This window comes from Mauremys mutica, chromosome 17 (assembly GCF_020497125.1).
Source record: "Mauremys mutica isolate MM-2020 ecotype Southern chromosome 17, ASM2049712v1, whole genome shotgun sequence".
NCBI lineage: Eukaryota > Metazoa > Chordata > Testudines > Geoemydidae > Mauremys > Mauremys mutica.
Genome location: NC_059088.1, coordinates 21592945 through 21616347, shown reverse-complemented (window position 1 = coordinate 21616347; position 23403 = coordinate 21592945). Strand labels below are relative to the sequence as shown.

Sequence of the window (23403 nt, the reverse complement as noted above, 5' to 3'; positions counted from 1 at the left end):
ACAATAACCCTGCCCTGGAGGTGGGGGGTAGGGCCGTCCCTGGCCCCGCTGCCGAGGAGACGGCTGAACGGCACGGTGGGCTTTGTGCTGTGGACGCTTGACCCCTGGGACCTGAGCTGAGGCCCAACAAACTCGTCCCATGCTGGGTTGCTCCTGGGCTGGCCTCCAGCTGGTGACGGAGAGAGCAAAAGGCTTCGTATCCCAGCCAGTCCCTCCCCAAACCTCCCTGCCCCACAGGGCACTGACATCATTTCCCTCCCTCCCCACCGTAGCCCCTTCATCCGAGACCTCTTTCCTGAGAACATCAACGCGGAGAAGAAAGGGCGCCCCACCACAGCCGGGAGCAAGATCAAGGTACCTGAGGGAGGCTGGGGGGAGCAGCCCCATCCCTGCCCAGCACGGAGATCTCCCTGCTGCGTCTCTGGGCCTCCCCCCCAGCCGGTTGGAGCCGTCGGGGGATTATTCTGGCTCCTGTGCTCAGGCTGGGGCAGCTCCGGGAGCGCCACTCAGCAGATTCCCCCACTCACCGCTCGGCTGGTTTTTGGCTAATGATACTCAGCTGTCTTATCCCCCACTGCCCTCCCCCACCCTGCTACAGTTTCCATTGGACACAGGATGCCTAGTGCTGCCAGACAGCGGCCACGCCCCACCCCAGAGCTAGCCGCATTTCAGTGATCCCTGGCTGGGCCTTTTAGTAAGGGGGCGGGGTTTGAGAGATTGGGGGAGGTGCTATCGAAACACAGGACAGTAGATCTGAGCTTTATTATAGTCAGGGCTGGTGCAACCATTTAGACGACCAGGGTGCTAGGATTTGGGGGGCACCATTTTCTTCGGCAGCGACCGCGGCGGCCGGATCTTCAGCCACCACCGGCATTTAGGCGGAGGGAGCTGGGGCAGAGGGGTGCGGGGAGGGCCGCCTGCCGCAAGTAAGGGGGGAGCAGCACGCAGGGGAACTCCACGCCCCAGCTCACCCCTGCCCTGCCTCCTCCCTGAGCACGCCGTGGCTGCTTCACTTCTCCCGCCTTCCAGGCCTGCGGCGCCTAAGCTGATTGGTGCCACAAGCCAGGGAGGCGGGAGAAGTGAAGCAGCCACGGCGTGCTCAGGGAGGAGGTGGGGCAGGGGTGAGCTGGGGCAGGGGGGCAGAGGGTGGGGAGCTGCTGCGGGGTGGGCTCGGGGCGGGGGCGGGGGCGGGAGGGCGCAAGGTGGCAGTTTCGCCTAGGGCGCGAAACATCCCTGCACTGGCCCTGATTATAGTTCAGAGGAGTCGTGTCATACGTGAATTCAACTTACACGATTTTAACTCTACGCGCTCGGCAAAAAAAGAGAGAGAACGGACAATGTAAATACCGTACCTGTAGTGCAGGCGATTCCACCCGCCATTCCCCTCAATGGTCATTTTGACGATACGCGATTTTCGCCTTACGCGCTGACTTTAGACCCTAACCCCCGCGTAAGACGCGACTCCCCTGTAGCAGTGGGATGTCTCTGTCATCATAGGGGTAATACGGCCGCCCATCACCCTGGTATCTGAGTGCCTAGCTCGGCAGCCATATTAGCTGCGACCCCATTTAAAGGTTGAAGGGGGGGAAGGGGGTGGATGGAGGTGGGGAGTGCGGGTGTGTGCGGGGGTCCGGTTACCATAGAAACCCTCCATCTTTTGGGGCTTAAGCTGGTTTGTTCCTTTGAAGAAACAAGCGAACGACCTGGTGGGCACCCTGACGAAGTGCACCCCCCACTACATCCGCTGCATCAAACCCAACGAGACCAAGAGACCCCGCGACTGGGAGGAGAGCAGGTGGGGGCCACGAGCCGGGGGCTGCTCCGCCCTTCCCCCTTGGGCAGCTGTTGTCCCTGCCCCCCGATCCCCTCACTCCCAGCCTTCGGCCCCTGCAGCGTTTCCCCTTCATTCCTTTCCAGACTGTTCCCTGCTCTGCAGGGCCGGTCGGACTCTCCGAGTGCCTCCAGCTCCCGGCTCTGGGGGCGGCTGGGCCCCCATCTCCCGACATGGATGGGCTCTGCTGCCCAGCCAGGGGGAGACGGGTTGGGGAGCAGGGGGTCTGGTTACCCGTCCCTTGCTCAGCCCTGTCGCTGGCTTCCTCCAGGGTGAAGCACCAGGTGGAATACCTGGGCCTGCGAGAGAACATCCGGGTGCGCCGGGCCGGCTACGCCTACCGGCGGGTCTTCCAGAAGTTCCTGCAGAGGTAGGAGCCGCCGTCCCATGGGCAGGGGAGGAGACGGGGCACAAGCCTCGGCCTGTTGCCGCTGGCGCTATGGGAAGGGGCACCGGGCAGAGGAGACGGGGTCCCCCCAATAGGGAACTGGGAGGGAGGCAAGTATGAGCCATGCTGACGCAGGGGTCCTCTCCATGGGGGTCACCTCTGCCCCCTGTGGCTGCTCCGTGTCAGAGGCGGCTGGGTGTGGAGCCCCTCAGCGCAGAGGCTTGTGCTGTGGGCTCCGGAGGCCCCCGTTCGATCCCAGCGCCGGGGGCCAGCCCGTGAGGGTGGTGGCTGCTCTGATGGCTCGTGTGATGCCACGTGGGCTCAGCAGGGAGGCTCTGATCCAGGGAACGCGTCGGGGGCAAGGCCAGGGTTTCCCTGCATCGCACCCCGGCTCGCTGGATACCCGGGGGCTGCCCCTGGAGGGCAGAGTGCCGGGGGCTGCCTCTGGGAGACGTCCCTCCGCAGCGCCTCCCCCCCCCGACCCCCGCTCTCTTACTGAGCCCCTAGGACAACCTGCCACCCCCCCTCTCCCTCCCCAGGTACGCCATCCTCACCCCCGAGACGTGGCCGGCCTGGCGGGGGGACGAGAAGCAGGGTGTGGTGCACCTGCTGCGCTCCGTCAACATGGACCCAGACCAGTACCAGCTGGGCCAGGGCAAGGTCTTCATCAAGGCCCCAGAGTCGGTGAGTGGGGGGGGAGAGGAAGGGGGGCTGACCTTGGGGGGAGGGGCGGGGAGAGGCCAATGCGGGAGGCAGTCCCTGGAGTCGTGGAGGGACCAGGCCCTGAAGCTGCTGAGTGGGGGAGCGGGACTGTCACCCTGCAGAGCAGGGGGCTGGCTCCCAGTTGGGGATTAGGGAGGCTGGGCCTGGTGTGCATTTGGGGGGGAGAGGAGGAAATCACCTGGCAGCCCCCCTAAGCCGGTGCTCCCTGCCCCCACAGCTGTTCCTGCTGGAGGAGATGCGGGAGCGGCGTTACGACGGATACGCCCGGGTCATCCAGAAGGCCTGGCGCAAGCACGTGGCCGTGCGCAAGTACATCCGCATGAGGGAGGAAGGTGGGTCCCGTGTGCCCTCCCCCCCCCCCCCCTCCGATTGCCCAGCCCTGGGGAAAGCAGAATTGGGCCCGGCCACCTCCAGCCGCTGCTCAGATATCAGGTGCATTACGGTAGTGCTTACAGGCCTGCATGGAGAGCAGGGCCCGGATGTGCCAGGTGCTGCACGGACACAGGGAAGGAGACGGTTCCTGCAGCTTGGCACTCACGCACCGAATAGACCCAGGCTGGGAGAAAGGACGGAGAATTGCCCTCACTTTTTGGTTGGGGAAACTGAGGCCTGGAGCTGCAGTGACCTGCCCAGGGTCGTCCCCCAACCCGTCCCTCCTTCCTTCGGCTCCTGGGGGTGGCAGCGCTCCTGAGGTTTCCCCATTGAGTGATGCAGCCATCCCCTCCATTGATCGCTGTGCATGGGGGGGTGCACACACGTACACCGGCCCGGGTAAGCCGGCATGACCCTCATGCTCTGAGGCTCGGCCAGAGGTGACTCCTGTTGGTAAGGGATGGACTCCAGGTGAACTGAGAGTGCCCATGCATGGGACAAAGGCGTGAGGGCTTGTCCACCCTGGGAAACTGCCCTCCCACCCCCCAGTAACCTTTAGGTGTATGTGAGGCAGTGGGTGTAAATTGAAAGTGGCTCCCCTAATACCCCATCACCCCCCCCCCCACACACACACACGCTATTGCTGCCTAGATCGGTGATTGTGGACTAAACTTTGCCCCCTCGGGACAGCAGCTGGACCGGGCAGGACTCCAGAGTCCAGTTCTGGTGCCCACCCCTCGAGAAGGAGGTTAGTAAATTGGGGAGGGGCCAGAGGAGAGCCGCGAGGAGGATTAAAGGATTAGAGTGAGAGACTCACGGAGCAAAATCGATTTAGCTTAACCCAGAGGGATAAGGGGCGACTGGAGCCCAGTCGCTAATTACCTACGTGGGGAACAAGTCTTCAATAACGGGCTCTTCAGCCTAGCAGAGAAACGTCGAACACGCTCCAGGGGCTGGAAGCGGAAGCGAGAGACAGGAAAGGACATGGAGGTTTTTAGCAGTGAGAGGAATGAACCCTGGGCTCAGTTTCCTCAGCGTCCGGGGGATTCAGTCTCGCTGACAATTTTTCAGTCCAGATCGGCCGTTGCTCTCTCAGCTCTGCTCTGGGAGTTAGCTGGGGGCAGGGCTCTGGTCAGTGGTGCCCAGGGGGTCGGACTGGTTGGTCACAATGGTCCCGTCTGGGACCCGAGCCCAGCACTTGGAAGCCAGGCCCAGGCTTGCTTCAGAATCCGTCCCCGTGTGGACAAGGCCTGAGTCAGAGTCGGGGTGGGGGGAAGGGGATAAACACCCACCCCGCTCGACAAGGTTTAAGAAGGTCTGAGTCCCCCCCGTGTCTCCCCCTCCCAAAGCCTCCAACATCCTGCTGAACAAGAAGGAGCGCCGGCGCAACAGCCTCAACCGCAACTTCGTGGGCGACTACATCGGGCTGGAGAGCCGGCCCGAGCTGCGGCGCTTCGTGGGCCGGCGCGACCGCGTGGACTTTGCCGACACCGTCACCAAGTACGACCGGCGCTTCAAGGTGAGCGCGGGGCCCCCCGGCTGCCCCCTCTGCTGCCTTCGCCCACGGCAGGACTGGGCTCTGCTCTTCTCCCGCTCGGCCCCAGGGTCCGGCTCTGCTCCCCCCGAGATCTGTCCTCCTCCTGCCCCAGGGCCGGGCTCTGCTCTCCCGCCGCCTCAGGGACAGGCTCTGCTCCCCTGGCTCCCTCCTCCTCCTCCTCCTGCCCCAGGGCCGGGCTCTGCTCTCCCCCCGCCTCAGGGCCGGGCTCTGCTCCCCTGGCTCCCTCCTCCTCCTGCCCCAGGGCCAGGCTCTGCTCTCCCCCCGCCTCAGGGACAGGCTCTGCTCCCCTGGCTCCCTCCTTCTCCTCCTGCCCCAGGGCCGGGCTCTGCTCTCCCCCCGCCTCAGGGACAGGCTCTGCTCCCCTGGCTCCCTCCTCCTCCTCGTGCCCCAGGGCCGGGCTCTGCTCTCCCCCCGCCTCAGGGCCGGGCTCTGCTCCCCTGGCTCCCTCCTCCTCCTCCTCCTCCTGCCTCAGGGCCGGGCTCTGCTCTCCCCCCGCCTCAGGGCCAGGCTCTGCTCTCCCCCCACCTCAGGGCCAGGCTCTGCTCCCCTGGCTCCCTCCTCCTCCTCCTGCCCCAGGGCCGGGCTCTGCTCCCCCTCAGATCTGTCCTCCTCCTGCCCCAGGGCCGGGCTCTGCTCTCCCCCCGCCTCAGGGACAGGCTCTGCTCCCCTGGCTCCCTCCTCCTCCTCCTCCTGCCCCAGGGCCGGGCTCTGCTCTCCCCCCGCCTCAGGGACAGGCTCTGCTCCCCTGGCTCCCTCCTCCTCCTCCTCCTCGTGCCCCAGGGCCGGGCTCTGCTCCCCCCCCCCCGATCTGTCCTGCTCCTGCCCCAGGGCCGGGCTCTGCTCCCCTGGCTCCCTCCTCCTCCTCCTCCTACCCCAGGGCCGGGCTCTGCTCTCCCCCCGCCTCAGGGACAGGCTCTGCTCCCCTGGCTCCCTCCTCCTCCTCCTCCTCGTGCCCCAGGGCCGGGCTCTGCTCCCCCCCCCCTGCCTCAGGGCCGGGCTCTGCTCCCCCCCCCCGCCTCAGGGACGGGCTCTGCTCCCCTGGCTCCCTCCTCCTCCTGCCCCAGGGCCAGGCTCTGCTCTCCCCCCGCCTCAGGGACGGGCTCTGCTCCCCTGGCTCCCTCTTCCTGCCCCCACCAGCCTCCCTCTTCCTGCCTGTGGGCTGGGCTCTGCTCCCCCATTTCCTCTCAGCCCTTCCCCCTCCGCCTCCTCCCCCAACGTGCTTGTCTCCATCCTACCCCAGGCCACGCGCCAATGGGAGCTGCCGCCCCCCAGGCTCTGCTGGGCTTGCCCCACCTCCCCTCAGCCCCCCGCAGGTTCCCTGCCCCACCTCCCTCCCCCCCGTGCTTACACCCTGCCCCCTTCGGCTCCCCCCATGCTCCTGCCTCCCTCCATGGGCCCCCCGCTCAGCCCCTCTCCCCCCACGCAGAGGGTGAAGCGGGACCTGATCCTGACGCCCCGGTTCCTGTACCTCATCGGGCGGGAGAAGGTGAAGCAGGGCCCCGAGAAGGGGACGATCAAGGAGGTGCTGAAGCGGCAGGTGGAGCTGGAGAAGATCCAGTCGCTGTCTCTGAGGTAGGAGCCCGTGGGCCGCTCTGGCCGGCCCGGTGCCCCCAGGGTCTGGTTTAGCGCAGCCCTGTCCCAGCTGCAGTGGGGGCTGGGGGGCCAAGCACCAGGCTGCTTCCCGAGCCGGGCTCAGCCAGAGCCACCGCTCAAGCGGCTTCGTGCATCTCCTCTGCCCCGGGTGGGGCCGGTGCCCTGAGCATCCCGGGGGCACCGCCCCCAGCTGGCTCCGGCCTCGGAGAGAGCGTGGGGAGGGTGCCCACGGCTGACGCAGCCTCTGCTTCCCCCACCCTCGGCAGCACCTTGCAGGACGACTTCCTCATCGTCCACGAGCGACAGTACGACAGCGTCCTGGAGTCCGTCTTCAAGACGGAGCTGCTGAGCCTGCTGTGTAAACGCTACGAGGAGAGGACCCGCCAGCAGCTGTCCGTGAAGTTTAGCAACCAGTGAGTCCACACTGCCGCCAGCAGGGGGTCCCGCTGGGCAGAGCTGGCCCAAGCAGCAGTGTTTGGTTACTAACCAGTCCGGGAGAACCCAGACTCCTGGGTTCTTCTCCCTGCCCTGGAACAAGGGGTGCTTAGAGCAGGGGTGGCTGCGAGTCCGGACTCCTGGGTTACATTCTCAGCCCTAGGAGGGGAACTGTTCCTATTAACTATCTACCCATAGCCCCTTGCAGCCCCAGCCATGGACTACAGCGCTAGGTGCTGTACAAACAGAGCAAAGAGACAGCCTCTGCCCCAAGGAGCTTACAGTCTAAAAATGGGGTCTAATTATAGTGGGGGAGATAGTGGGGGAGTGTCAGGACTCCTGGGTTCTATCCCCAGCTCTAGCAGGGGAGTGGGGACTAAGGGTTAGAGCAGGGAGGGCTGGGAGCCAGGACTCCTGGGTTCTATCCCCAGCTCTGGGAGGGGAGTGGGGGTGTTATGGTTAAAGCAGGGGGTTGGAGTCAGGACCCCAGGGTTCTATTCCTGCCCGTGTGCGGGCCCCTGGTTCGAGGTGGGGGCTGGGTCTCACATGATCTCCCAACTCACCTTTGCAACGTGCTGCTGGTTGCTTGGATCCAAAGCCACAAACCTTCCTCGAGCTGGTGCCTGGCTCCGTGTCCCCCTCCCCGTGCTCAGGCTCCTGCTGAGCCCAGCGCTTTCCCGCCTGCTTATCTCAGCCTGATTTCACTCCTGTTCTCTCCCCCTCCTCCCCCAGGCTGGAGTTCAAGGTCAAGAAGGACGGCTGGGGCCCCTGGGGGGCAGCGGGCTCCCGCCAGATCCAGTTCCAGATCTGCCAGGGCGACGTGGCGCTGCTCCGGAGCAACGGGAAGGTGCTGGTTGTCAGCATCGGCCCCGGGCTGCCCCGGAACGCCCGTGAGTGTCTGCAGGCTGCAAGGAGCAAGCCCCAGCCGCTGGCTTTCTCCATCGGCCCTGGAGGGGGCAGAGTCCTGCGGCGGATGGGACCTGATCGCGCTCGGGCTGAGCCCTGGACACGACGCCTCAGGGGCCAGCCCTGCCCTGGGGGTGGGGGGAGGGAGGTCTAAGGGGAAGAGCACACGGGAGGGCTAATCGTGGTCGTTCCTGCTGCAGGGCCCACGCGGCGGGACACCAGGAAGAGCAGGTACCTGAACAGCAGCAGCATCCCCGGCCGGAACCAGCCCCCTGCAGCAGGTACAAGGCTCCTCTTGCAGCGGGGGGGGCGGGAAATCACTGGGGCAGATGAGTCCAAAGCAGCCTGTCGCCCCACACCTACCATCCATCACCCCGCCGGGGGGGGAGGCGATATGGCCACCGGGTGCCTTCCTCACCAAGGGGGCCTACAGACACCCCACCCAAGCCCCAACCCCCAGCAGCTGGACTCTGGCCAGGGCCATGCATTCAAGGCTAGCGGGGAACATCCGCCCCTTGGTCAGCGCTGCCTGGTTGTACAGCACAGGAAGGGTTAATAGCAGTTGGGAGGTCGCAGGTCAGGGGCTGCCCTCTTGCCTTTGGGGGCAGTAGCAGGTACAGCAGAGGAGGCCCCAGGATGTGCCTGGAAATGAAAGGGTTAATTCTCTCTTGCTCTCACACACCCCATGGGCCAGGCAGGGTTCCAGGCTGGCTCCTGGGTTCCTCCGGCTCCAAGTGACTCTCCCCCCTTCTGTTCCAGGCAGAGAGCGGAGCGACGCCAGCCGGCGCGGCGGCCCTGGGTCCCGCGCCCCTCTCCAGCACCGTCTCTCCATCGCCCGGCAGGGCAGCATGGAGCAGCCCACCCTGCCCAGGCATGGAGCCAGCCCCAGGGCCAAGGCCTTCCCTGCCCAGCTCAACCTGGACTTCATGAACGTGCCGGACCAGGGCGCGGCCGGGTAAGGGCCCCAGGCTGCTGGGTCGGGTCGTGGGGCTCTGGCTGGCTGAGGGTTAACCCCGGCCCAGCAGGAGCCGGCCCCCGGCCTCACCCTGGCAGCGGGATACAGGGAGACTCCAGCGCCCAATGCCTCCTGCTCCCCCTTCCTCGGGCCAAGCCAGCCGCCTCAGCTCAGCAGCAGGGGGCAGTAGCGCTGCCTGGCCCAGCTGTGGCCTGTGTGTGTCTGCTGCCCTCCCCAGCTGCCTTTGCCTGAGCTGCTGCGTTTGGCTTCCCCCAGCACCCGCTAGATGGCAGCCTCAGGGAGCCTGGCTTGCTCCCGGCTGGGCAGGGCTAGTCCAGCAGGGACAGGAGAGGCGCTGCCCTTCCCCTGGCTGGTGCCAGGCAGGGGTGCTCAGCATGGGGCGGCCCTGTCTCTGCCTGGGAGGTCCCGATCCTGCCCCAGGAGCGAGCCCTGGTTCCTAAGGGCTCTGCTGCAGGATTGCTCGGCCGGAGCACCTGGGGGGTTTAAAGTACCAGCCCTCTAGGACTGATAGCCCAGGCCTGCCCCTGCAGGCTGCCGAAAGCCCCCACAGATGGAGGAATGCAGGGGGCTGATCTCCTCCTCCCTTCTCCTTAGCTGGCAGCGGAGGCTCTCGAAAGAAGCCAAGCCCGTCCCTGGAGGTGGCCGAGCCAAACCCAAACCCAAGCCCAAGCCCCAGCCGCGCCTGCCCCAGTGCCGCGCCCTCTACGCCTACGATGCCCAGGACACGGACGAGCTCAGCTTCAACGCCGACGAATACATTGAACTCATTAGAGAAGGTAAGTGGACTCCCCCCGCCTGCCCACCCCTCCTCCAGCAATGGGGGGGAGGCAGCACTGGGCTGTACTCCTCCAAGGGAGGGTGGGTGAGTGGTTAGAGTGAGGGCTGAGGAGGCACAAAGGGGATTGGGAGCCAGGACTCCTGGGTTCCATTCCCAGCTTTGCTCCTGCTTCACTGGAGCTTGGGAGCAGACCTCCATCTCCCCCACCCGGCTTAGGGCATTGGGCTCCCTCCACTTGTCAGTGCACAGAGATGCTGCCCAATGAGGTTAAAAATCACCCCAGTGAGAACTTTGCCCATCACAGAGCACGTGTAGCTTAGCGCCCTCGGCACTGCACCCTCTGAACCCGCTCCCCCTCCGCTGCATGGGACAAGCTGAGGAAGGGACGGGCAGACGCCAGCCCCCCAGCAATGCCGTGCTGAGGAGAGGGGTTTGCATGCAACTTGGGCACTCAGGAACTTCAGCTGCAAACCACCTCCTGCAGCTGACAGGTGCTCTGCTGTGCCCTGGGCATGGCCATGGGCTCAGGCCCTGCTGGTGAGAGGCCGCCCCTGCTCCAGCTTGTTAGGGCTCTGAGTAGGGGCTGGTGGATACTCCTGTGCCTATGGGGTTAAGCTGCAGCTTTGAAAAACATCAGAGCCACTGAAGATCTGGGCTATCAACTCATCCTTGGGGGCCTGCCCTTCTGCACTCAGTGCGGGGTGCAGCTCTTAAAGCTACACGGGATTAGGATAATCTAGGCTGAGCTCCTGTGCAACACAACTCACATCATGCTAGGCCCAAATTCCTCTTTGAACTAGAGCGTCGTTTTTAGTTCCCTCACGGTTCAAAGTGGGCAGCTTGGTTCCAGTCGGATTTTACCCAGCTTCCAGCTGCTGGCTCTCCCCTCCTGCCTTTTGCTGCAGGGTTAGAGGTGCCTAGTATGAGAAATCTCTCCCCAGTCTGGACCTGCAGCCTGACCACTGGCCCTGAGTGTAAATCACTCCCAGGCTAGCTGGGTAGCACTGTATCCGTACTTTGCACTGCACCAAGCACCGGGGAAGCACCAGTTCTTGGTGCGGCTGCTGCCCCATCACACCTGAGACCAGCTCTTGTCAGGGTTGATCGAGCTCTCTGTACAGCCGGTGATGACCACTGCCTGCCCGCGTTTCCTTTTCAGACCCCTCAGGCTGGTGGCAGGGCAGGATACGAGGGAAAGAAGGGCTGTTCCCCGGGAACTACGTGGAAAAACTCTGATGGACGTGCCAGCTTCATTGCTCCGATTCTGACCCTGGAATCTAGGAGGGAAGAGACGTGTCTGCAGGATCCAATCAGCCTTGCTCCTGGATTATACATTGCTGCAAGGCTCAATTAAGGCCACTAATTTAAGGCAATTGAGCAGGAGGAGGAGGATCATGTTGAGAGTCTTCTTCCTCTGAGGTCTTCTGCTCTGGGGAGGATGCAGGTTAGCCTGTCTGTCCTCCTGACCGAGGAGCAACTCAGCAGGCAGCCTCCCTTCTCAGGAACCAGCACCTACTGCTTGGACTAACCGGGACAAGACCAGCTGCTCGGTCTTGTTGCACAGGGTAAAAAAAAAAAAGTCTCCTTCCTCCATAACTGTATAAAAAGAATAAATTGATGGTTTATTTTCTACACTAACCTCTGCTCCGCTTTCAAAAACAGCTGTAGCTTTTTAACTCAAATCTGTACCGACAAAGCGAGCACGCCTCCAGCCTGGTGGAAGCTGAGTCCGTGTTTCCATCAGCTCCCATTTGGAACTGGGGAGCCGGACCTTCTCCGGTGTTATTGGACAAGGCCAGCGGGCAGTAGAAGGCTGCCTGGCTACCTTAGAGAGATTTCCTTGAAAACCTCCAATTCCTCTTCGGTAATAGCTACTACTAAAGGAAAACTGCCATCTAATCAATTGCACCATTTTGGCAGGCAGAGCAGGACCCAGGAAACTCATCAGTGGAATGACCGAAGAGCAGGTTTCCTGGGGTTAAGTTCAGCTGATGTGTTGTGCTTTTTTACCTGACCCTGCAGGGAGGTGTCTCCTCCATTCCCAGGTAGCTATGGAATAGTCGGAAGACTCGGATGCTCCTAAACCCCTAGGTAAATAGTGGAGTGAGTTTTCCCTTCAAACAAAGGCAACTGCAAGTGGATGGCAGAACTGGGCCGGTTCAGTAACAGAAAAGCTACATGAGTCCCCGACGCTAAAAGTGCCTGCGCTGAAGCCCGTGTCAGGGGAGATGGACGCTGCTCCAGCTGCGGCAGATTTCATTCATTTTTAAAAGGCAGCATTATCACATTATTTCCTCTGCATTGAGACTGCAGGGAGCTTTCATTCCAAGTGTCTGCTTTGACGTGTCTAGGCACCGGACTGCAATCCAGAATGAAAACCCATTGTCTTAAAAGAACAGTTCGTTTCCTACCCCGTTGCTTGTCTGAGGGAGATTTTAACGAGCCTCTTCCTTAGCTCAGTCCCAGACAGCATAAATCCTCTAGTTTTGGATATTCTCACAAAACTCACATGTAGACAGTGCAAATGCCACATACCTGGGTTAAAGGGGGAACGTTTCCAAAAAACCCTGTAAGTAGAGAGTCTAACAGCTCAGCTGAGCCCTGCCCTGGTGACGAAAGTCAGCCTAATTGCTCCTCAGCTGGCTACGCACCCGTAGTTCAAATCCAGTTTTAACTAGATCAACGGTAGTAGCATAGAGGGAACGCTGGCCTGTGTAGTGAGCTCTTTGCTAGCCCTTAAAAAACACACTTCTACTTTCCTGTAGCCAAAGTTCATCCCTCCTTTTATTGTACTGCTGCTTCCCGGAAGATCCTGCAGCCTATGCAAAAAAGATGCAATTTTTAAACCCTTATTGCCAGGCAAATCTGGTCTTTGCAGGATTACCATGTTCCCATCAGGTACCATCCCTCCAGGTTCTTACTGAGCGAGTTAAGAGGTAAGACTGCTCCCCACTCTATGCCTTAATACAACACAAACCAAGCCACTTTGGCAGTGAACCAGTTGGTACCCAGGCCAAGTGACACACGCCAGACTGACAGGGGTAGAACCACATTTGGAACCGGCTTCCGAAGCAGGCCCCAAAACCAACTGCATTGAACGGGACTAGTTAAAACCGTGGCAACCATTTAATTAACACAATGTACAGCAGCAGTTAAACCACTAAAAGTTTTAATTGCATTATTACTACAAGAATAAAGAATACCTGAGAGCCTTTTGCAGTGCCCATATTTTTAATGTAGCAGAATCATCAGTTCACAAACCCCCTCTAAAAACAAAATGCAGTCACTTTTTTTTTTTTTTTTTTTTAAACAGAAGTCAATCTAAAGGCACTGAAGTGCATGGGAAATAAGATCACCAACGATTACAAAGCAATCTGTTTTTCTTCCTCTCTAAAACGGTAGAAACTTTAGGTTCGTCTATATTATTGAACAGCATTTACACTTCCACAGCTCCAAGCGAATACATTTTTTAAAAGTGTAGGTTTTTTGGGGTGGGAGAAGAGACAGTTAAGACAAAGCAAAAAAAACCGGGAGGAAATTTAAAATACGTAGTTACCTTCATTTCAGCTTGGTTACTCTTGCTAGTGGGACTACATGGCTTAAAAATATAGTTACCACTCCACTGCAGCTGCTGACCCTGTGGGAAGGCAGGTTGTAACAACAAGCATTGGGAATATTTGATTGCAGTTTTATACAAGAAAAGGTGTGGGTTTTTTTAAAAAACCTCAAATGCTGCTGCATAAACATTCAATTGGATCAAAAAATGGTTTACTATGAATTAAAAAAAACCAACCACCGCATTTGTTCCTTTCAACCAAACCATCTTCGGAGGGGGAAGAGAGTTATCCCGTTGAACTTAAAAACAGCAAATCCTTTTTCTAAAACAAGAAAAAATAAATCACAACAGTAGCTTTTTTTTTTTTTTAGTGTATGTTACAGAACTTTTTACACACAGTTTAAGAGTTATTCACCATTAAAAAAAATAACCCAAAGTTAAGTTACCAAAATAAGAATGACTCACACAACAGCCTAACTGGAGCACACAAGCCAAAGCAACAAACGAAACAAGTCGAAATCGTTTTTCCAAACGTGATTTAGGGACGCAGCCATTTGCACAGGTTTGAAAATTCTTGTGGATGCTGCTGCAATACTGACGGTCCAAAACTGCTATTAAAATGCTTCCGAGTCCTTAACTTGGCGGTGAGCTGGGTCAGGTGGCATAGGAATGCGCTGTCAGTGAGGTGGCAAGTGCTGCAGTGGCAGATGAGGGACTCAGAACCCGAAGCAGAGGGGGAGATGAAAGCTGAACCAGAGGGGGGAGTTTCAGGGGAGTGCTTGCTCTGATCAATGGACGTTGCCTGGGGTGGGGTTTTTCCTGCGGGTCTTGGATCGAGACCCTGCAGAGTTTGCAAGGCCAGCTGCCATGATGTAAGTGTGTGTCGGTCCAATGGGCCTGTGGGTGCGTCTGGGTGGGGAATGAAAGCATCTACCTCAGTCTAAGAACTGAATTCTGCATAATTTTTTTTTTAAAGAGGGTTTAGTTTCCCCTTTTGCTTCTAACAAAGCACGTTCTCTTGCGCTCTAAATTACCCCGGTTATTTACAACCAGCTGGGACTTTAAGGACGTGGTAGGTTGGAAAACCCTGGCAGGTGCTTTGAACAGACTAGTCTCAACTCCCTTGGATTCAAGATCCAAGTTCTCTCGGCAGCCCCAAGCAAGGATATGGGGTTGCTACCCTCTTCTGTTACCTCACTACTCAGCCTGGGCAACCAGCATTTCCAAGCAGCAGCACAGATCAGGGCCCACCTCGTCCCACAGATAAGTAAGATTCAAGCCCAGCCCTCAACCAACAACATCTGGGGGAAGGGGGCTTCGGGTGCATCCTTTTGGGTGCTGATCCCCCTCTCTCCCTCCCCCCCACACACACCCAAAAATAAAATCCCCACCCGCAACAAAATATCTGTTTTTTATCAGCTGATCTTTGACTCTCGCAGCTGTAAAGAGATTTAGTATTTGCTGATAACTTGGCTCATTTTTTGGTAAAGAGAAGAGCTCACAAGCAGAGACTGTTACAAACGCTAGCAAGGGGGTGGAGGAAAACTTAAATCAGGACTAATCACCCCTCGGTGATTTCGAGGGATTGCCTTGGGAGGTAGGCAAGGATCAAACTAAGCTGTTTCTGGCTTTTCAGACACCCTTTATATAGTACATGCAGGGTTAACTGCACTGCCCTGGCTCGCAGTCCATTTCCCTGCCAGACCTCACTTCCCGAGGTTATTGCTTTCATTTTCAAGACACACACACACACACACGCACAGTTGTGCAGTTCTGCTTGTCACCTGCAGCTTAATAGCCAAATGTTTCCTTTTAAATCCAGGCCATCTGCAGCCATCAACCCTGTACATAGATTTCAGTTAGTACAAAACCCAGAATCGCGTTAAGTTAGTGCAAGTGAACTTGTGAAGAGGATTCATAACACATGCATTCAGTGGGTGAATATAGTTAGTGAACAAACCACGAAAACTCGGATCGACGCTGTCAGTTAAGATACCAGGCAACTAACAGAGTCAGGCTAACATTGCTTCCCGGAGCTCCAGAGGAAAATACAAAATAAGCAACATTACCAAAAAAAAAAAAAGTTGGATCCTGCTGTGAACATCTTATCAACACAGTAACTTAAATTCCCAGCTGGTTCCCTGTCCTAGGAGGCGGCTGGGGGCTTCCCCCAGCTGTCCCCACATCAGCGCTCACGGAGAGAAGACTCCCTTTGGACACGTCTGAATGTGGGAGAGGCAGACTCCCAGTAAGCAGGGGAAGCGCCCATCAGAAAGAGCAGAAACAGGGCTCAGGCAAGGGGACCGTTAAGCAGCTGAGCCTGCAAACGACATCCTGGCACCGGAGCGCTGCCCTCTGAGCTGGGAGACAGCTCCCTGGGCTACAGACAACGCTGGGGAGGGACGACTAACTGCCCTATTCCAATGAAGGGAAGCCACCGCCCACGACAATCCGAGCCCGCGCACAGAGCGGGCCGCGTCCCTCGTTATCATTCAGAGCAGCGTACGAACCGTTTGCTTGCCCGTGTAGTCTCAGAGCTAGGCTACCTCCGACTCTTGCCCTCGCTGAGCTCTTGCTTCCTACACTGTAAACCAGCCCAATTCCCCGCCCCGCGTCGGCCTCAGCCGGGCCACCGACCGAGAGAAGCCAGAGAGCGGATCCCTCCGACGTTCCTCCAGGTTTATAAATAAGGATCTCGTTTCTCTTCACAGCTTTACATATCCAACCTACGCACTGAAACGGTGCACAGAGCGGGGGCGCCCAGCTGGGAGCCGGCCAAGGAGCTCTGCGCAGAGATTATGTACACGCGCTGCCCTCTCCCTCGCCCCTAGTTCTCGGGGCTCACGTTCTGCCTGGCTCTGATGAAGGCCATGCCGTGGGTGCGGAAGTGCGTCTTCAGGTTGAGCTGGGTGTCGAAGCCCTTCCCGCACACCTTGCACGCGAGCTTCCCGTCGGCCGAGCGCTGGGCCCCTCCCTCGTGGCCGCTGCGGGGGCTCGGCTCCTCCACCTCCCCCGCCCCCTTCTTCTTCTTGTGGGTGATGAAGCGGTGGCGGTTGAGGGAGACCTGGGAGGTGAAGCAAAGGCCGCACTCCCGGCACTGGTGGGAGCTCTCGTCTGTCCTGTGCTGGGGGATGTGCTCCTGGAACTCGGCCGCGCTGCAGGCCACGTAGCCGCACTTGCGGCAGCGGAAGGGGGCTTTGCGGTCCGCCTTGGGGTTCTTGGAGGGCGGCGTGGTGCTGTCCGGCTCCTCGCTACACGAATCGCCCTCGTCCGAGGAGAGTTTCCGCTTCCTGCTGGACACCTGTGGGGAGGAGTTTGGAGAGGCTTGACCCCGAATGCTGGGCAGGGCTTGGGCCTTGTGCACTTAAACTGGCTGTGCCAGACAAAGGCCTGCCCCACGCAATGAGCACGTCCCCCCTGTGCCTCGCAGCAGGGGACAGGCGCAGCTCCAAGGAGCTCAGACAAGATGATCCTTTGGCTCCCTTCCAGCCGTAAGATCTCTGGCTGGATGAACATCCCAACACATGATCAGCCAGCCCTGGCAGCGGACTCAGCCTCGCCCTCATCCGCTCCTTGGCCTCAATACACTCACTCCACAGCCTCCGCTGCTCTGTATTCCCTGCCGCAGCCGGCCTCTCAAGCCAACTAATCAGACAGGAGACCACCAGCCAAAAGCCAGGGAGCCGCACGAAGCGATTCAGATGGGGCCCGGCCAGGATGAACGCACTAGTGGGAACGGTGCCGAGGGAGGAGCCCCATAGCTATCCTGCTAGTGCTCACTGCACGTCCCAGCTCAGTGATGCTCTACCTCCATAAACCCCCCTGCAGACGAGATTCTTTGCTTCCTGCCCGGACCTATTACACTATGTTACTGTGGGTTGTTCTAACGGCAGCCATGTTCCCCCCGAGAGGTGGCTGCATTGTTGGGAAGTTATTTTAACCCCTCTGCCCCCATTCTCTCATAGTTCCGAGCGTCCATCCTTGCAGCCATCGGCCCCCTACCTGCAAACTTCCGGGTGCCATCCGGGCAATGACGACCTCTTGGCTCTTGGTCTGGTCGGTCACCTTTATCCCGTGCCGCACCTGAATGTGCTTCTCCAGGATCAGCCGGCTGCTGAAGGTGCGTTTGCCTTCGGTGCAGTACCTGGGAGGGACCAGAGCCAGGCACGTAATGAGGCTCCCTTGGACACCTCGCCCACTGGAGGTGAACAGACGACCCCTAGACCTGGTCTACTGCCTCCATCTCAAAGCGCTCGGCGGGCGTCAAGCCCATCTCCCCTGGGGAAACTGGCTCGGAGAGGGGATGTTACCTACCCAGAGGTCACACAGTAAGGCAGTGGCAGAACCAGGGCTAGAACCCAAGAGTCCTGACTCCTAGTCCCCTGTTCTAACCACTACAGCACACTCTCCCCAACAGCAGGGCAGGGAACTCAGGAGTCTGACCCACCCAGGGGCCCTGGTCTGACCACTAGATTTACATCCCAGGAGTCCAAGCTCCCAGCCTCCCTCGGCTCTGACAGCCTTGCGGACTGCATGGACACGTCCCACCCTGAGCTTCGGATGGATGGGAGGGGTGAGCTAGATCCCTTTTGCCCCCTGAAACCAGGAGGAGGTGGCTGCTCGGTACCGGCAGGGATAGACTCGCTTGATCCCCTCGTGGTTCACTCGCACGTGTCTCCGGAGGCTGGGGGCGGAGCAAAACGAACGCTCGCACAGACGGCACGGGAACTTCTTCACCGACTGGAAGAAGCAAGAGAACAGGTCATACCACACGCCCTGCCACTGCATCAGCCCATTCTCAAGGTGTACCGGAAAGCCCCTTCTCCCGTTGCACGGGGCTTTTATTGGATGGGGAAACTGAGGCACGGAGAAGGGGTCACTTGTCAGGGTGACACAGCGAGTCAGGAACAGAACCAGGAGACCCAACTCTCCTGCTGTAACCATTAGAGCACACACCCTGCCCCAGCTGGGAATGGATCCCAGGAATCCCGATCCGCAGGCCTCTGCTCTGTGCAATAAACAAAACACTGCCTTCCCCACCCCCCTCGGTGTTTCAGCAGGGCCAGGTTCTCAGTGGATAAACGCCACCAGCTCTCCTCCCATTGGGCCAGCAACCGCCCGGGGATTCCCTCTCACCTTCCCGTGATCCTTCTTCATGTGGGACACGTACTCGTCCCTCTCCGGGAACCAGGAGTGACACATCCCGCACGTCCAGCCACTACTTTTCGACTTGCTCGCATCCGTCTTGCGCTGAAAGCGGGTCCGCTTTGCCTTGCGCGGCTCTGGGGAGCTGGGCGGCTCGTCTTCCTCCGAGGAGGAGGACGACGACGAGGATATCTTGGAGACGGGGGCTTCCACGGGCTCCTCCTTGGGGGTGAGCAGAGCAACTGGCTTCTTGGTGACGTCCTCCTTGGGTTTCTGCAGCTGGTGAGTGTTCTGAAAAAACACAGACGGGGGCGTCAGCCTGCCAAGGCTCGGATCCGGGTTCCAGCGGCAGCCCATGCCAGGCAGCGGGGGAAGGCAAGCCAGTGTTCCCCCAACCCTGCCATGCTGGAGGAGAAGGGGGGAAAACCTGTCTGTCCCCTCTGAGGTCATCAGCTTGCATCCGGAAACCTGAGCTCCCATTCGCCCCGCACAGCCGGCAAAGGTGTCGCTATGCTCCGGGATGGGGAAAGGCAGGTGTGTGTGTGTGTGTGTGTGTGTGTGTGTGTGTTTTCCTAGCACCGCAGGAAATGGCAGTGGCACTCAGTGGCCCTGATCGGGGCACCCATGTGCTAGGTGCTGTACAGACAGTGAAGGGAAAGTCCTTGTCCCAAAGAACTAATCTATGGATATACTGGAAGGGGCTGGCCCGACAAATACTAAAACCAGTTACACAGGCTTCTAGGGACCGGCACACAGGCCTGGTTGGTTCACAGGCCAATCCCAGCGCAGGTAGCGTCACACAGAAGAGAGCTGAACACATCCGGGCACCGATACGCTGCCCTGCCAGACCGCTGCCGGAGAACGTCCAGGCGAGGCCTGTGGAAAGCTGGGGCTTTAGTGAAGAGCAGCACTGTGACAGCTCCGCAACATGGTTAGGATCATCCCCATGTTACAGGTGGGGAAACTGAGGCACAGGGAAGGGCGTGACTCGCTCAAGGACACAGGGAGTCAGGGATTAGCGCTCAGGGGGTTCCTACTCAGATCTCACCTACCTCTAGTAAATGGGGCGCTGGTGCCCGACTTACCTTTAGATGCTCCAGCATGGTGCGTTTCTGGGCGAAGAGCAGCGGGCAGTCGGGACACTTAAAAACGCTGACCCTCTGGTTGAGCAGGTGTTGGTCAAAGTGAGAGGAGAGCAGGGGCTTGTGGGTAAAGACTGTGTCACACATTGCACATTTGTAAATCATCCTGAACATCGGGAGCGGGGGAGGGGAGAGAGAAGAGGAGGGGCAGGTTAGAAATAATCAACGTTTCCCCGGATTTGGTTCAAACATGGAAAAGCCCCCAAGGAATATTTACACACCGGGGCCAGCTGAGATCAGGGCCCCGTAACGCTCTGTGCTGGACAGACAGTGCCTGTCCCAAAGCGCCGACAATCGAAGACAGAGTCAGAGGGGAAGTGACTTGCCCAAGATCACCCAGCTGCTCAGCGGCAGAGCTGGGAATAGAACTCAGGTCTCCACGTGCGGGGCCAACGTCCTGCCCACTAGGCAACGCTGCTGATTCAGCATAATTCAATCTCTTGAGTTTCTTCCCTCATCGGAGCGGCACACAGGAGGACACCGTGTGCTTCCACAGGGAAGCACAGATCCAACTGAGCTCCCGTGAGGAAAGTGTTCCATTATTTGTAGCTCCTCCAAGGGGGGGCAGCAGAGTGCTGGGTAGGGAGAGAGACTCTCTAAGAGCTCTTATCCTGCACCTTTCATCCAAGGATCTCAAAGCACTTTCCTCTCGTTACCACTCAACCCCCAAGTCCAGGCGTATTTAGACCCACACAAATCTGACATCAGGAATCATAACATTCAAAAACCAGTGGGAGAACACTTCAACCTCTCTAACCACTCAGTGACAGACTTGAAGGTGGCAATTTTGCAACAAAAAAACTTCAAAAACAGACTCCAAAGAGAAACTGCTGAACTTGAATTAATATGCAAACTAGATACTATTAACTGTGGCCTAAACAAAGACTGGGAATGGTTGGGTCATTACACCGATTGAATCTATTTCCCTATGTTAAGTTCTCCTCACACCTTCTATGGGCCATCTTAATTATCACTTCAAAAAGTTTTTTTTCCTCCTGCTGACGATAGCTCATCTCAATTGATTAGACTCTGCCTGTTGGTATGGCTACTTCCACCTTTTCATGTTCTCTGTATGTATAAATATCCCGTCTGTGTGTTCCATTCTATGCATCCGAAGAAGTGAGCCGCAGCTCACGAAAGCTCATGCTAAAATAAATGTTAGTCTTTAAGGTGCCACAAGTACTCCTGTTCTTCTAGCCACAAAAAAGAAAGTCGAGTTGCTGCCTTGGGCCACCCGCAAGTGACTTGGGGCTTGTCTACACTGGAAGCAGCACAGTAACTCCTCACTTAAAGTCGTCCCGGTTAAAGTTGTTTCGTTGTTACGTTGCTGATCAATTTTAGGGAACACGCTGGTTTAAAGTTGCGCAATGCTCCCTTCTAACTCGTTTGGCAGCCGCCTGCTTTGTCCACTGCTTGCGTGAAGAGCAGCCGACTGGAGCTGGCTGGTGGGGGCTGGGAACCGGAGCGGACCGGCAGCCCCCCCTATCCGCTCCCTTAAGTTCCCTGTGCAAGTTCCCTGTGCAGCAGCTGCCCAAGCAGGCTCCCAATTGCAGCTGTCCCTCCCCCCACTGCCATGTGCTGCTCCTGCCCTCTGCCTTGGAGCTGCTCCCCAGCCTCCTGCTTGCTAATGTCAGGGTGTCCCCCTCCCCGCTGCTCCTACACCCCGCTTACTCTTTTTTCTCCATATAGAGCAGGGTGGGGACACAGACACACAGAGCGCGCCTGGGGCAGCAGCTGCTCTCTCAGCTTCCTGATCCACTTAAAAAGACAATGCACTTAAGAGTGGGTCAGCTTCCTTAAAGGGGCAGTGTGCATTTCTCTCTTCCCCGCCACCCCACAAGGTGTCTGTCTCTGTCTGCTATGCTCTCTCCCCTCCCCTCCATTCCTGCTGCCTTGTAGAGTGTGAGGCTAAATTAACAACAATGTATTAACCCTTGAGGGCTCAGCCCAGTGCTAGTTCATCATTTAGCCCAGGGGTTCTCAAACTGGGGGTCGGGACCCCTCAGGGGGTCATGAGGTTATTACATGGGCGGGGGGGTGGCGAGGTGTCAGCCTCCACCCCAAATCCTGCTTTGCCTCCAGCATTTATAATGGTGTTAAATATATTAAAAAGTATTTTTAATTTACGGGGGGAGGGTGGGGGGCATCACACTCGGAGGCTTGCAATGTGAAAGGGGTCACCAGTACAAAAGTTTGAGAACCACTGATTTAGCAGCAAGGCATTCCCTGGGAAATATCCCACCCTCTAACTTCACCACCTCAACCAAGCTTCACAATCATCATAGCTGTGAACAGTATTAAATTAATTGTTTAAAATGTATCGAGTGTGTGTGCGTGCGCGCGTGTGCGTGTATATACACACACACACAAGTTTTTTGTCTGGTGAAAAACATTTCCCTGGAACCTAACCCCCTCTATTTACATTAATTCTTATGGGAAAATTGGATTCGCTTAACATCGTTTCGCTTAAAGTCGCATTTTTCAGGAACATAGCTACAACGTTAAGTGAGGAGTCGCTGTACAGTGCCACCGCGGTGCTTCAGTGTAGACCCTCCCTACGGCAATAGGAGGGGTCCTTCTGTCGCTGTAGTTAATCTGCATCCCGGAGAGGTGGTAGCTGGGTGAACGGAAGAATTCTTCCATCGCCCTCCCGCTGTCTACACGGGGGTCAGGTCAGCTTAACTACAGAGCTCAGTAATGTGGATTTTTTCACACCCCTGAGCACTGTAGCTGGGTTGACCTAACTGTTGAGTGTGACCTGATCTCAGGGGTAGAATCAGAACCCAGGAGGTTCTCAAGAGCCGCCGCCGCTCTCCAGATCAGGCTGAGCACAGTCTAGTCTTGCAAAACACACCGTGGGCTCTTTAACGACAAGTTGTCAGGGCCTCTGGTTTTCCCTCCCAGACGGCCGCCTGAACGGCACAGCGCTCCCTAGCTACTAGCTACTGTGCTTATTGAGGTACGGTCTTTCCTCCTCCCCCTCCCGGAGCACCAGAGAGCTTTCCTCAGAGGTCTCCCACGCCAGCTAGTGACCGGGCGGGGCCCTGGGTCTGCTCCCCAGGTCCCAGCCCGCGGTGGTACCCGGCTGAGGTTACTTACTTGGACTGCTGATTGCTGAACCCCGGGTGCTGTGTGTAGATATGAGCGTGGGCGCTGGGGGCCGACTTGAACGCCATGGGGCAGATGGGGCACTTGTGGAAAACCTCGCAGTGCGAGGTCTGGATGTGGGACTTTATGGAATTCACCCCTCCGAACACCACGGCGCAACTGGGGCACCTGGAAGCAAGAACACACGGTGAGGTGGCTATTTCAGAGGGTTTAGGTCGGGGGATTTCCCCCAGCGCCGGTAACCAGCGAGCAAAGGCAGAGTTCAAAGCAGGCTTAGTGGCATGTGCCCCGCTGGAATTCCTCTGCCCCTTTCTAGAGGCAAGCGCATCTGCTGCTCTTTGGTCCACCTCTCCCCCACCCTGGATTTTAGCCCTTTGGTGAGGGTCACTGTCTAATGGTTAACAGAGTAAGATCAATTGCTGAGCATGGGAGACAGCTACTGCAGTACAGTCAGCTAATGCACTCCCATCTGATCACCGTGCTTTCGAGAGGTAACGCCGGGGATCAAAATCAGCCCTGCCAGGAATGACAAACGTGGCCCTACAGGCGTAGAGAGACTTTAAAGTCAAAGCAGTCAAACAGATTTCTACTTGGAAACGATGGGATGAATACAGGGACGTTCCCACAAGCTGCTTGTCCGTAGTCAGCTGCACTTCTCCGCTGGGAGATCTCTGCCCCACAGAGCCTGCATTATTGCCCAGGAACGGGCTGACTCACTATAGATGTTTTGGATCCTTCCTACAGGGTACAGGAAGCTGTTCAAAGAGGGGGAGAGCAGGGAACAGCACCAGTCCTGAGTTCTGCTGAAGATAATTCATGTGACTGGAATAACACCACCTATTTCTCAGCCAGCGCTTACCTCAAACCACTTCACAATCTGTAATGTGTTTTT

The 23403-nt window shown here is 58.1% G+C and overlaps 2 protein-coding genes across 5 annotated transcripts in view; one reads left to right on the top strand and one right to left on the bottom strand.

Moving 5' to 3' along the window:
* The window catches only part of LOC123351390 (unconventional myosin-Ie-like), a 34648-nt gene extending 23481 nt beyond the window's left edge, over positions 1 to 11167 (top strand). For both annotated transcript variants that reach the window (XM_044990694.1, XM_044990695.1), the window contains exons 16-28: positions 273 to 354; positions 1689 to 1795; positions 2103 to 2201; positions 2759 to 2903; positions 3160 to 3274; positions 4664 to 4833; positions 6299 to 6444; positions 6732 to 6878; positions 7633 to 7790; positions 8007 to 8087; positions 8566 to 8761; positions 9377 to 9558; positions 10720 to 11167. In XM_044990694.1, coding sequence (XP_044846629.1) covers positions 273 to 354; positions 1689 to 1795; positions 2103 to 2201; positions 2759 to 2903; positions 3160 to 3274; positions 4664 to 4833; positions 6299 to 6444; positions 6732 to 6878; positions 7633 to 7790; positions 8007 to 8087; positions 8566 to 8761; positions 9377 to 9558; positions 10720 to 10796 — 1705 coding nt within the window. In that variant the 3' untranslated portion in view covers positions 10797 to 11167. The remainder of the gene's footprint in view (positions 1 to 272; positions 355 to 1688; positions 1796 to 2102; positions 2202 to 2758; positions 2904 to 3159; positions 3275 to 4663; positions 4834 to 6298; positions 6445 to 6731; positions 6879 to 7632; positions 7791 to 8006; positions 8088 to 8565; positions 8762 to 9376; positions 9559 to 10719) is intronic.
* Positions 11168 to 12712: 1545 nt separating this feature from the next.
* Positions 12713 to 23403, bottom strand: part of ZNF687 (zinc finger protein 687) — a 48721-nt gene continuing 38030 nt past the window's right edge. For all 3 annotated transcript variants that reach the window (XM_044990691.1, XM_044990692.1, XM_044990693.1), the window contains exons 4-9: positions 22503 to 22679; positions 19347 to 19509; positions 18253 to 18552; positions 17744 to 17856; positions 17119 to 17260; positions 12713 to 16417 (exon numbers count right to left, since the gene is read on the bottom strand). In XM_044990691.1, the coding sequence (XP_044846626.1) occupies positions 15944 to 16417; positions 17119 to 17260; positions 17744 to 17856; positions 18253 to 18552; positions 19347 to 19509; positions 22503 to 22679 (1369 nt within the window). In that variant the 3' untranslated portion in view covers positions 12713 to 15943. The remainder of the gene's footprint in view (positions 16418 to 17118; positions 17261 to 17743; positions 17857 to 18252; positions 18553 to 19346; positions 19510 to 22502; positions 22680 to 23403) is intronic.